Source organism: Cyprinodon tularosa, unplaced genomic scaffold, assembly GCF_016077235.1.
Source record: "Cyprinodon tularosa strain WSP-4 unplaced genomic scaffold, ASM1607723v1 ctg570, whole genome shotgun sequence".
Taxonomy (NCBI): Eukaryota; Metazoa; Chordata; class Actinopteri; order Cyprinodontiformes; family Cyprinodontidae; genus Cyprinodon; species Cyprinodon tularosa.
This window is the reverse complement of record NW_024039308.1, coordinates 415,001-429,501: the sequence shown is the minus strand read 5'-3', so window position 1 is coordinate 429,501 and position 14,501 is coordinate 415,001. Positions and strand designations below refer to the sequence as shown.

At 41.5% G+C, this 14,501-nt stretch overlaps 1 protein-coding gene across 1 annotated transcript in view; it reads right to left on the bottom strand.

The window, feature by feature from the left end:
• mmp24 (matrix metallopeptidase 24) overlaps positions 1-14,501 on the bottom strand; it is a 52,105-nt gene that overhangs the window by 18,462 nt on the left and 19,142 nt on the right. Inside the window, exons 4-6 of the mRNA XM_038306052.1 lie at positions 6,602-6,701; positions 6,220-6,424; positions 452-613 (exon numbers count right to left, since the gene is read on the bottom strand). Coding sequence (XP_038161980.1) covers positions 452-613; positions 6,220-6,424; positions 6,602-6,701 — 467 coding nt within the window. The remainder of the gene's footprint in view (positions 1-451; positions 614-6,219; positions 6,425-6,601; positions 6,702-14,501) is intronic.

The window sequence follows — 14,501 nt, the reverse complement described above, 5'->3', positions numbered from 1 at the left end:
GAAAGCCTATCAACGCTTTGTTTTCAATCAGAGCCGATTGAGATGGAGGCCATCTTTGTGTCTGTGCTACAAAGAGTCTCTGGTGAAAACTCGGAGGCAAAGCTGCACATTTTATTCCCTATAATTTTCCTCTTTCCATGCAAAAGCTGCTGGTTCTGATCCGTTTTCATCCTTCAAACAGAGCCAGGCTGCTGGACGTTGAATAATGTTCATTATTCAGCAGCTCTTTGGGACTCAGCATTAATAATTCATACAAACAGTTCGCTGTTTTTACTTTTGCAAGTTTTTGCTTTTAGATTTAGAGTGAAATGTTGTGTTCAGGCTATTCACTGACACCTCAAAGAGTTCACCACATCTATCAGATTCAACCTCTATTCTTCCAACCTTCCAGCATTATTCTGTCAGACAAAAAACATTTATTTTTGTTTTTTATTACTATTAAAGTCCTGACCGTAGATTTTCTGTATGCCCTGCAGGTCGTCCAGAGGCAGCTTGAAGTTGTGCGTGTCCATATACTGGTAGAACGGGGCCATGATGGCACTGGGATCGTTGGAGTGCTCCAACCCCAAAGCGTGACCCAACTCATGGACCGCCACCAGGAACAGATCATTACCTGGACAGAAATAGAAGCAATGACAAATAAATCATCAATTTGTCTTTTCAGCTGGAGCTCAACAGAAACAAACCAAACACTCAGATCCGCTGAGCAGAAGTTGGTCTGGGATCCTTTTGATTTTACAGTAACTTCTGATCTCATCGTCCAATTCTTCAAAGTAACATCAGACTCTCACACTTTTAGTCTTTAAATATATAATATGTGAGAGTATTAATAATTCAGAGCTGTAGAGAAATGTGCTCATGAAAGGCAAACATGTTGAATCTGAAGAACAAAAACATCTTTAGATCTGCAGTAGAAATTCTCTAACCAGAGCAGCAATTCACATGAGAAAAATTATCACAATTTCTGCTTTTGTTTGCTAAACTTCAAATAATACTTTTAACAACAGATTTAGAGATAATAATAATTATGATGATGATTATTATTATTATATAGACATGTAAGAATTAATATTCCACTCAGTGGTGCTTAGATCCTGTTGGTGCCAAGCAAGCCCCCATCATCATCTTTCCACTATGCTTTTTCATATCTGCAATAATTTACTTTACTGCATGATGAAACATTTTATCTGTACAGATAACTTTGATTATATTCATTTTTATTTAGCTTTGCAAATCAAAATCCCTCTGCAATTGTGATTATAGAGACAAAAAACAACTCCTCTCAATTGTGATTTACTGCTTTAACTAAAAAAAAAATCCCAATAATTTTTCCTGATTTCCTAAAATATCAAAGATGGCTGAAAGGGGAATTGTTGAATTAAGCTGACCCCCTGCCCACCCCCCTACACCTAAAGCTTCACCCAGATCAGTAAAATATGTTTTTGCATCTGACAATTTGGTGCTTTTTATCTGCTGAAGATATCTTGTAAATGTGGATTATTTCCAGCTACATCAACCACCTCTTTACTTCTGGTGTTTCTTTAAATGACCCGACACAAAAGGAGAGCTGAGGCCCTGAGGACCTATGAGGGATTAGACAATCTGGACTCTGAGCTGCTGTCAGATACTTAATAACTTCCAACAGTCTGATGGCGAAACTGAGATTAAACATTTCATGGCCGCTGTAATTGGTTTGACTCTGCCTGAACCTAATTACGGAACCTAATTATCTTTGCTTCTTTATAGCAGCCAATGTGTGTGAAGATTAGAGCCGCTGATGTAAAGGTACCGACCGTTTCCTTCTGCTCCACTTCTGACTTTCTCTCCCCTATTTTGTCTTGAAACATTTTCAGACATTTGGACAAATCATCACTGTCTGTTTTTAAAGGTGTGAATTCAATGCAGATATTTTAAAGACTGGCAAAATTAGATTTGTTGCCGCTTTTTGTTTTCACAACATTTACATGAACGTGAATGATTGGTGCCATTTGGGAGTCAAAGTTATTAGTAACTTAACATGTATTTGTGATTTAACCAAAGCTCCAACACAAAGGGACGATTAAAGTTATAGCATCTGGCTGTAACTATGGCAACAGAAACATCAAAAATGCATGATTAATGCTTACACTTTCAGAGTAAATTTAGTCCATTGCTTTATATCTAAACTTAAATAAATGAGTTATCTATACTAAAATTTCATAAAGCCTTCAAACTGAATTCAATAATATCCTGTTCCTTTATTAAAAAATAATACAAAAAATGTCTAGAAATATGTTTTGTGTTCAAATTGAAGCATTTATGGGGCCCCATGATGCTCTAGAGTGGAGGTCTTCAACAGGGGGTCCGTGACCCGTAGGGGGTCCTCAGAGCTACTGCATGGGGGTCGCAAAAGTTTTGGTTGATTAGACTTTTTTTTTATATTCCCCCCTGGAATTTTTTTTTTTCATTAATTGAAATGTCTTTAAATATGCATTAACATGAATTCAACACAATGTAATAAACAGATAAATGGAGGCAGAAGATGTCTTTCAGTCATCAATGCTCACAGGAGCTTTTTCAAGCTGGGCACCGTTTCATTCACAACACCTGTTCCATCAACAAGGAATCAGAATCAGACTTTAATAATCCCAGGGGGAAATTACTATCGTTACATGACACTATCTGAAATAGACTGACCATAGGACCAGTTTGATATTACACAATTTCATGCAATGTATATAAATAGGGGGTCCCTGCTCAATCTGGCCATCAGTTTTGGGGTTCTTGGCCTGGAAAACCTTGAAGACCCCTGCTCTAGAGTCCCTAATGAGCCCCTTAGTTTGCTTGTGCCTTGGGCCAGTTCTAATACAGTCAACAACTGGATCCCACTTTATCCTTTATAACATATTCTCAGATATTGGCAAATGAAAAAAAGAGATAAAAACTTAAAAAAAACACAAAAAAACAGAATTGAGTTAAAAACTGCTATTTATGTTATTTCATGAGGGCTAATCTATTTCAGTTTCTCTCCATTAACTATCAGTCTTAAATTACTTGCTGATTTGTTAAGATGTTAGTATTAACAGCAATATTATTTTTCATCTTTAAAAAACCTTCGAACTTCGTATTCTTAACACCTCTTCAGTTCTGAACCGTCTTGATCCGTATGAATGCATAACTTTTTTAATTCTTTCTTTCAGGCTACTTTAAAACCGACGCCAAAGTAGAACAGAGGGGATCAGATTTTAAATGAACCAAGACCAGACAACTGCTTTAGGTCAGTGTTTTTCAACAGAATTACTATACATACATCCTAATTATTTCATTTATCGCCCAATATGTGAGGCTGAATCCCAAAGTATCACTGCAGAGAACAAGAGTGTTAAGTCTGAACTTAACCACTGAAAGGTGTAAGAGCAACACAGGTAATCCCGAGCTGTCGTATAGTTATGCTGCAATAGACTTATGCTGATGGAGGGCATACAGAAAAAATGTCATCATTATGTCTGCATTCTATAACTCTGCAGGATTTGTCACTGCAACCCCTAACATTATCTTTTTTTTTCTCATCACAGCAGCTCCATCTGGCCTAGTTCTGTTAGGCTGGGATTCGATCCTGGAGAGAAATATCAGCTGAGCTGTTGCCATTGGATGGATGAATAGATGGGTGGATGGATGGGTGGGATGGTCCTGTTTTTCTTGGACACAGCTATGGGCTTAGCTTTTCCTGTGACTGTGCTCTTTTTCATCCATTTTGGCATTAAAACTGTCCCAGAGCTCATCTGCTTAACTGTTTCTTTCCTAGACAGAGCTACCTCTGGAGTTAGTTTACATTTGCTGTACCTTTTCTAGCATAGAAAACATTTCTAGATCAGGGTTGCTATCTTCTTTTCTATGTCTGATTCTGCCCTTTAAATCCCTAGTCGGCCTTTCCAAAAGGCCACTCACACAGAGTCTGGTTCTGCTAAAGGTTTCTACCTGTTAAAAGAGAGTTTTCCTCTCCACTTTACCTGCATGCATGATCAGAGTGAGCTAATTGCTGAAGAGTCAATAACAAAGTGTAAGCAAATGTCTGCTGTAGTTACATGCTCATCCAGGAGGAGTGATTCCTGCTGACTCAATAACAGGTGTTTTCCTTAGATAGAACATTTACCTTTTAAATGGCCACACTAAAGTCACCCAAAACACATGAAATGCATAAATAAAATCAGCTGCTGTGTTTTAACCATTTATAAGGATCTAGCCTTGTATATGAAATAATTCTAATGACAGATAGTAGTTTTATTGTTGCAGCATGAGGCTGCAAAATTGGAAGCACTGCATAGTTAAGGCAGTTAATCAATTTGACTGGAGGATCTGATTGTCTCTGTAAAGTGCCTTGACATGACATGTGGTAAATTGGAACTATGTAAATATATTGAAACCAAATTTAATTTAAAAGTGCCCCAAATGCCACGGCAGTCTTTATAGAGGATATTCGACTGCAAACCGATGCTGTCTTCAGAGGAGTCCATTTGCTGCTTTCCTAACAGGTATTCTTCTATGCAGAGCCATTCAAGCAACTTGGGTTGCCTGTATCAAAACATCTCTTAATAACTTTATTATTTTCTTGCAATAACATGTCAATTTTGTTCAAATGTGCATTTTTAAGAAGTTTTATTGTTGCATAATTTGTTCATCGATCCACTCTCTGTAAAATGTTTTTCTTTAATGACCAAATCAAACTAAACCTCTATTCAGGCTGTAACTACATGTCTTTTTCTGAGAGGCTGAATGAAACTAGATTATAATTAAAACATCTAAACCATCCTTTTCATTACTGAAAAATAAAAACAAAGATCTGGAAATATTCCTTTGTTCCAGCTCCAGGGCAGTTTGTTCTACAAAGATATAAAGCTTTATTTATTAGTTTTTTTTACTTGTTTCTCTTGACTGAAATATACTAAAGAATTAGACTTAAAGGTTTCTTCTGGCCTGGATTTTGCAGACATGTATCAGTCCATATTAGTTAGATTTTTCTGCAGCTTTTTCTCTGTAATGGAAATGTTATCAGATTTCCTTTAACTCTGACTGCATCTCTTCTTATCCCTCTCCTGCCTTCCTTCTTCCTCCTTGCAGGAAGATAAAAATCATGTCGGAGCATCAAATGTCCCCCTCGTGTGATCTGGGTATCTATCGGTGCAAGTCCACTTTCATCGTAACCTTACAGTATCAATAACAGTCCTCTTTCATGTTTTTCCCCTGCATTCATCTGCTCAGTGTAATAAACATGATGGATGATGGATCAGGCTCAATATTTCTAATCTCCAGGTTAAAATCATTAATCTCAGGAACATTTTCACACAAGCACATCATGTCAGCTTGCAACTCCTGCCTCAGCATCAGGAGGTAAGGCCCAGCTAATGAAGGAATTTTTCAATCCTACTGTATGATGAGAGTGGCTGAAACAGGAACCAGAAGATTTGTTTCTGTGGCCTCTGCTGGTCTGCAGCTCACATGAGCTCCTTTGCCTTTAGTTGCGTCCCGCAGATGTCGGCAGGTTAATAACAGAACGTCATCAGACTCTGGTGAGAACGTGAAGTTTTAATCTGAAGGCACAAATGTGTCCTGTTTGTCCTCATGTTGTCCTTCTGAAGCTAATACCTTGAATCCGGCTGACGCTTCACTATCTGATCGCTAATCTTTCAATTAAAACATCTGTGTGTGTGTTCAGGTGTGTATGTGAGAGGCAGCTTTGCAGGCTGAAGGTATTTTTGAAAAAAAAAAAAAAACGTATGTTTTTTGAATACTCATGCATTTAAACATTTAACCTATTTTAAAAAGTTCAAAAGAAGAAATTATGAAGAGGTAACATAAAAAAAACTCATTGCATAAGAAAACCCAAAGTTTTGCACACTAATGTAGCCAATCGAGGATTGTTTTCCAGAACGGTGAGCCAGACCTGGATTTGAGCTCTAATTAGAGAAATACATTCACTTTATATTTATCTCCTCCTTACATCAGGATTAACACAATACACATTAATTGAGTGAAGTACGGAAATTATGTAATTTGGCCACAATGACCTCAAGGACGCGACTTGTCAGATCGCTCACCCTGCTTCGCTGTCTCTGTAGAGAATTGTTAGTTATTCAAGCAGAGGCTACCTGCTGCAGCCATTCATCAAACTGAGACAGAAGAAGCTGAACTAAGCTGATAGCTCTGGTCAGCAGCAGCTTCCTGGGTTTTAACTCTCCTCACCGTCATGGTTGGCGTTTCCCAGCGTCCACGGCTCGTCAGAGTCAAAGTGGGTGTCGCCTCCGATGCCGGCACCCGGGAAGTAGGCGTGGGCTAGGAAGCCTCCCTCGCCATCAAACGGAGAGCTGTCACCATGGAAACCAGAGGCGAAGAAGATGATGATGTCAGCGTCTTTCCCGTCATTCTCTACATCTGAGTTTGGGACCTCCTGAGTAGATCAGAGGGAGGGAAACTTACACTGTTACAGTAGCAGCGGTTTGGTCCTGAGGGAGAATTCCCTGAACGGTCTTCTTCTACATAATTCATTCTCTAAAAAAGATCATCACGTGACCAAATTTTATTAAGATCCGATTAGGCTGATCAGGAGAAGATAAGCACATCTGACCTGGAAAGAGAGCGGAGTCACAGCCTGCCACACGTTGAAGGCTTGTCGGATCGCTCTGTGGGTTTCCTTCTCTCCCACCTTTGGCGTGTAGTTTGAAATTCTGAGGGGAAGAGAAAATGATCATTTTTACACGGGGGTTGGCAGCCTAGTGGTTAGGGCATTTCATTTGGATCCCACAGGTTCTCAGTTGAAGCCCCACTCCCACAGACAGCCACTTTGGGTCCCTGAGCAAGACCTTAACCCCACACTGCTCCCCGGGGGCCGCACTATGGCAACCCACTGCTCCCCAAGGGGATGGGTTACATGCAGAGAGTGAATTTTGTTGCTCTGTATTTTTGACAATGTCATTACAATAAAGCTGAAATCTATTCTGTTCTATTCTATAACAGGGATCAGTTTATCCAGCTCATTGACCAATCACAGAGACTGCCAATCCTGTCAGACAGGAAGCAATCGAAGCAGCTGTTAGGATTATTCAATGATGATTATAAAATTAATGTGTGCTTATAAAACATTTGTGCAAGGGGATGCTCCACTCCTGTCTCATGATCCAGTCAGGAGACCATCCTGCCTTGTCATTCTGATGGAGCATTCTGTCTTCATGAACTGATCAATTGTTCTGTCAGAACAATACTCTGTTTGTAACCATGCGTCATGTTCTGTTAATAAACGCTCTGCAGAGGAGGTCCAGTGGGAGACAGTATGTTTGAGTCTGGGGTTCAACTGTCTCTCCTTCCTGCAGGAATTGTATTGATAAGTCTGTGTTTCAGTTCTTCTTAAGAAAAAACCTATTTATGAACCCGACAGCAGCATTATCCAAAGGCACCATGTTTGCTTCTAACAGGAAAATAAAAAAACAAGTCTAAAAAAGTTTAAGAAGCAGTTATCTAGGAATTGAAATGTGGTAACCTTAAAAGACAAAGGCTGACAAATATATACAAAAAATGACATTAAAATAGCACAAAGAGAAAACATACTTTTCAAACAAAACTTATTGTAAATCATACACCTGTATAAAACAGAAGACTGAAATAAAATAAAATAAAATAGAGAAGGATCTTAGAGAACATCGAGAGTAAAAAAAAAAAGTGAATGAAAAAATGTGCTAGAACCGAACAGAACATAAAGGTAAAATATCAAAATAACATCAGAAACAGTTAAGAGTTATGACATTAATACAATCAATCTTTGGCTGCAGAAATATGCGGAAAGTAAAAGTTATCTTCCAGATCTTTGTTCTGGAGTTTCTTTATGTTCTTTGGTTGCTGAAGTTTTCCATCTTAAGCAGCAGCTCAGTTAATTCGTAGCCTGATGCTCCCTTAGCTGCTGATAAATGAGGCAGAAAGGTCGTTACAGAGTAATTGCAGAGAGGATACGTGCCGTCCATATCTATTCAGGCCGTTTTATCGCTTGTCTCACCTGCAGATCTGCAGAAACCCTTTCATGAGGCGTTCATTGACGGCTCCTGTTTTGCAGCCGTTTGTGTCTCTCTTTGAATGAGTCAGAGTAACAAAGCAAAGAGAAAAGGAAGCTTGGAAAACTGATGAAGTTGGATACAAATGGAGGGAGGCAGGAAAAAGAAGATGAATGCTTTAGGAAAACTCAACAAGTTAATTTCTCGTCATTTTTCTCTCCAGCCGTTGCTCTTGAACACAAAAATCAACTATAGAAACGTGGAGCTTCATATCAAAGACTGAGCAGGATGAGTGAACCTGGCACAGAAACACCTGGTGATGTTTGGACCCAGAGAGCATTTTATGTTGTGGACTGAGAGGAAGAAAACTGGACTGAGATGATGGGAACGGCCCACAGAGGAGCCTTTACCAGCTGTTTTAACTGCTTCTGATGCAACAACAATCAAATCTGCTGTTGCTTTCTGATTAAAAGCTCAAAATATGCAGTCAAAAAGGCTAATTCCACATTGGAATCAGCACAATGCTTTATGTTCAGATTAGCTAGGCTGGTTCTGGTAAAACCAAGGATGCTTTCAAAAAAGAACCAAAAGATGTGTCGTTCGCTGGAGATTCAAGGTCCAAAGATGGACAGTTCATCGCTCAGCGTTCAAAAAGGCACAGAGGCTCCTTACGTTGTAAGGAGATGATTAAAAACACAGTTCATCAGTGCAGGTGGAGAGGCTATAGAGAGAGCTGAAGATCTAAGAGCAACACTGTGTTAGAGTGTGAAGCAGCACCCACAGGACAGCTCAACTATTGCTGGACCCCTAGAAACACTTCACACCGGCTCTACCACTCCGATCTCTTGGATTCCCAAAGAGATTCTGAAAGCTAGTTGACCAGAGGACTCAGCTGAAGGAGTTCAAATATCTGAAGAGGATGTTTCTACAGTGACAACACTCAGAAGAACCCAAAACATCAATCCTTACACTGTCAAACAGACTGGAACACAGACAAGGATTTAAGGCTCAAACAAACAGCTGCAGAGAGAAAACTCCTTCTGGTGGAACAAAATATCCATCTTTATGAGGCGTCAGTCCCTGTAAGAGAGAGCGTCTGACAGCATCCACAGAACCTTTAGGTCTATTTCCTACAGAACTGTTCAAAGATGAAAAATACAGGGAGTGAAAGAGAATATGGGCGTGTCCCTCTCTGCCCTCTGATTGGTCAGAAACCTGTAAGCCACGTCTGGAATCAGGCTTAAAAAACAATCATTGGATCAGAAATATTGAATAAGGAATATTCTGGGGTTAATTCAGAAAAAAACTCTAAGCTTCGATTATGGAAAAACAACAAAAGGGATCAAAAAGATAAGTGAGTCCAGTAAAGTCCAACTTTGTGGGAATTCTTTGAATCTTAATGAAGGTTCGATCAAATGGTGGCTGAGATATGGAGGTAGGTTCATTACTGACTCTATGGAATCTTATTAAGCGTAAGAATATTTTTTATTTTATTTTTTAAACTTTAAAACTAAATTCACAATATTTCTTGTCTGGTTATAAAGTCAGGTTTAGTAGTTATTTAGCTCCTAATTTCTACTCTGTTTCTCTATGCCTTTTCCCGGCAGAATAACTATGACCTGGATGACTGAGAATCTTCACCAACATTCAGCACCTCTTTTCATTTTTCTCCTCATTCACTGCAGCCTGAGTTTCCAGCTGCTGAGTGTCTTTTACCTAACATAAAAAGGGATTCGTCATATTTTTTTCCTCACACACTGAGTGCAGGAACATTCTTGGAAGGACTTTCACAGATACAGCTCCTCCATGAAGATCAACAACCAGTGAAATACTCCCACAGGAGCTGGTGGATAAAGCAGAAACTGGAACAAAACTCAGCAGGTGGAAATAAATTCTTCATGCATCCTAAACGATCTGATCCAGCCGGCCTCCTCCACACTGGTAGCTAATGCAGATTAGCCTCGTATAACCCATCGCTTCTAAGAGACGGGCCTTTGGCGCCTGAGAGGACGAGCAATCAGGTTTAAAACGATCATAGCCTGCAGGACTGAGAGCAGCACCGTTTGGGCCGGCAGGCAGTGAAACATGAGGAGGAGACTCACATTTGATGAGAAGAAACCAGATCGGAGTGTGAGCTCACTCTGTGGGTTTATGTAATGCTGCAGAGTGGGAAGCATCGCAGTCGGGATGCCTTCAGTGTCCCGTGGGAAGGCTGTAATTTACAATAACCCAATGAAGCTCTGAGTGGGCTGGTGTGGACGGGGGGGAGAGGGGAGGATGGATGGATGGATGGATGGATGGATGGATGGATGGATGGATGGATGGATGGATGGATTGATGGATGGATGGATGGATGGATGGATGGATGGATGGATGGATGGATGGATGGATGGATGGATGGATGGATGGATGGATGGATGATGGATGGATTTATGGATGATGATCATTGATGGATGGCTGGATGGATGGATGATGGATGGATTTATGGATGGATGGATGGATGGATGGATGGATGGATGGATGGTGGATGGATTTATGGATGACAGTGGATGGATGGATGATGGATAGATGGATGATGGATGGATTTATGGATGACAGTGGATGGATGGATGATGGATAGATGGATGATGGATGGATTCATGGATGGCGGATGGATGGATGGATGATGGATAGATGGATGATGGATGGATTTATGGATGATGGATAGATGGATGGATGGATGGCTGGATGGATGGATGGATGGATGATGGATGGATTTATGGATGATGGATAGATGGATGGATGGATGGATGGATGGATGATGGATGGATTTATGGATGGATGGATGGATGGATGGATGATGGATGGATTTATGGATGGATGGATGGATGGATGGATGGATGATGGATGGATGGATGGATGGATGGATGATGGATGGATTCATGGATGACGGATGGATGGATGATGGATAGATGTATGATGGATGGATTTATGGATGATGGATAGATGGATGGATGGATGATGGATGGATGGATGGATGGATGGATGATGGATGGATTCATGGATGACGGATGGATGGATGATGGATAGATGTATGATGGATGGATTTATGGATGATGGATGATGGATGGATTTATGGATGGATGGATGGATGGATGGATGATGGATGGATTCATGGATGACGGATGGATGGATGGCTGGATGGATGGATGGATTTATGGATGACAGTGGATGGATGGATGATGGATAGATGGATGATGGATGGATTTATGGATGATGGAAAGATGGATGGATGGATGGCTGGATGTATGATGGATGGATTTATGGATGATGGATAGATGGATGGATTTATGGATGGATGGATGGATAGATGGATGGATTTATGGATGGATGGATGGATGGATGGATGGATGGCTGGATGGATGGATGGCTGGATGGCTGGAAGGATGGATGGATGGATGGCTGGATGGATGATGGATGGATGATGGATGGATTTATGGATGGATGGATGGATAGATGGATGGATTTATGGATGGATGGATAGATGGATGGATGGCTGGAAGGATGGATGGATGGATGATGGATGGATGGATGGATGGATGATGGATGGATTTATGGATGGATGGATGGATAGATGGATGGATTTATGGATGGATGGATGGATGGATGGATGGCTGGATGGATGGATGGATGGCTGGATGGATGGATGGATGGATGATGGATGGATTTATGGATGGATGGATGGATAGATGGATGGATTTATGGATGGATTTATGGATGGATGGATGGATGGATGGATGGATGGCTGGATGGATGGATGGATGGATGGATGATGGATGGATTTATGGATGGATGGATGGATAGATGGATGGATTTATGGATGGATGGATGGATGGATGGATGGATGGCTGGATGGATGGATGGCTGGATGGCTGGAAGGATGGATGGATGGATGGCTGGATGGATGATGGATGGATTTATGGATGGATGGATGGATGGATGGATGATGGATGGATTTATGGATGGATGGATGGATGGATGATGGATGGATGGATGGATGGATGGCTGGATGGATGATGGATGGATGGATGGATGGATGGATGGATGGATGGATGATGGATGGATTCATGGATGACGGATGGATGATGGCTGGATGGATGGATGATGGATGGATTTATGGATGGATGGATGGATGGATGGATGATGGATGGATGGATGGATGGATGATGGATGGATTCATGGATGACGGATGGATGGATGATGGATAGATGGATGATGGATGGATTTATGGATGATGGATAGATGGATGGATGGATGGCTGGATGGATGATGGATGGATTTATAGATGGATGGATGGATGGATGGATGGATGATGGATGGATTCATGGATGACGGATGGATGGATGGCTGGATGGATGGATGGATTTATGGATGACAGTGGATGGATGGATGATGGATAGATGGATGATGGATGGATTTATGGATGATGGATAGATGGATGGATGGATGGCTGGATGTATGATGGATGGATGATAGATGGATGGATGGATGATGGATGGATTTATGGATGGATGGATGGATGATAGATGGATGGATGGATGGCTGGATGGATGATGGATGGATTTATGGATGGATGGATGGATGGATGGATGGATGGCTGGATGAATGGATGATGGATGGATGGATGGCTGGATGGATGATGGATGGATGGATGGATGGATGGATGATGGATGGATTCATGGATGACGGATGGATGGATGGCTGGATGGATGGCTGGATGGATGGATGATGGATGGATTTATGGATGGATGGATGCATGGATGGATGGATGATGGATGGATGGATGGATGGATGGATGATGGATGGATTCATGGATGACGGATGGATGGATGATGGCTGGATGGATGATGGATGGATTTATGGATGGATGGATGGATGGATGGATGGATGGATGGATGGATGGATGGATGGCTGGATGGATGATGGATGGATTTATGGATGGATGGATGGATGGATGATGGATGGATGGATGATGGATGGATTCATGGATGACGGATGGATGGATGGCTGGATGGATGGCTGGATGGATGGATGATGGATGGATTTATGGATGGATGGATGGATGGATGGATGGATGATGGATGGATGGATGGATGGATGGATGGATGATGGATGGATTCATGGATGACGGATGGATGGATGATGGATAGATGGATGATGGATGGATTTATGGATGATGGATAGATGGATGGATGGATGGCTGGATGGATGGATTTATAGATGGATGGATGGATGGATGGATGGATGATGGATGGATTCATGGATGACGGATGGATGGATGGCTGGATGGATGGATGGATTTATGGATGACAGTGGATGGATGGATGATGGATAGATGGATGATGGATGGATTTATGGATGATGGATAGATGGATGGATGGATGGCTGGATGTATGATGGATGGATTTATGGATGATGGATAGATGGATGGATGGATGGATGGATGGATGATGGATGGATTTATGGATGGATGGATGGATAGATGGATGGATGGATGGCTGGATGGATGATGGATGGATTTATGGATGGATGGATGGATGGATGGATGGCTGGATGAATGGATGATGGATGGATGGATGGCTGGATGGATGATGGATGGATGGATGGATGGATGGATGATGGATGGATTCATAAATGACGGATGGATGGATGGCTGGATGGATGGCTGGATGGATGGATGATGGATGGATTTATGGATGGATGGATGCATGGATGGATGGATGATGGATGGATGGATGGATGATGGATGGATGGATTCATGGATGACGGATGGATGGATGATGGATAGATGGATGATGGATGGATTTATGGATGATGGATAGATGGATGGATGGATGGCTGGATGGATGATGGATGGATTTATGGATGGATGGATGGATGGATGGATGGATGGATGGATGGATGATGGATGGATTCATGGATGACGGATGGATGGATGGCTGGATGATGGATGGATGATGGATGGATGGATGATGGATAGATGGATGATGGATGGATTTATGGATGATGGATAGATGGATGGATGGATGGATGGCTGGATGTATGATGGATGGATTTATGGATGATGGATAGATGGATGGATGGATGGATGGATGGATGGATGGATGGATGATGGATGGATTTATGGATGGATGGATGGATAGATGGATGGATGGATGGCTGGATGGATGATGGATGGATTTATGGATGGATGGATGGATGGATGGCTGGATGGATGGATGATGGATGGATGGATGGCTGGATGGATGGATGATGGATGGATGGATGGATGGATGGATGGATGGATGGATTCATGGATGACGGATGGATGGATGGCTGGATGGATGGCTGGATGGATGGATGATGGATGGATGGATGGATGGATGGATGGATGATGGATAGATGGATGATGGATGGATGGATGGATGGATGATGGATAGATGGATGATGGATGGATTTATGGATGAT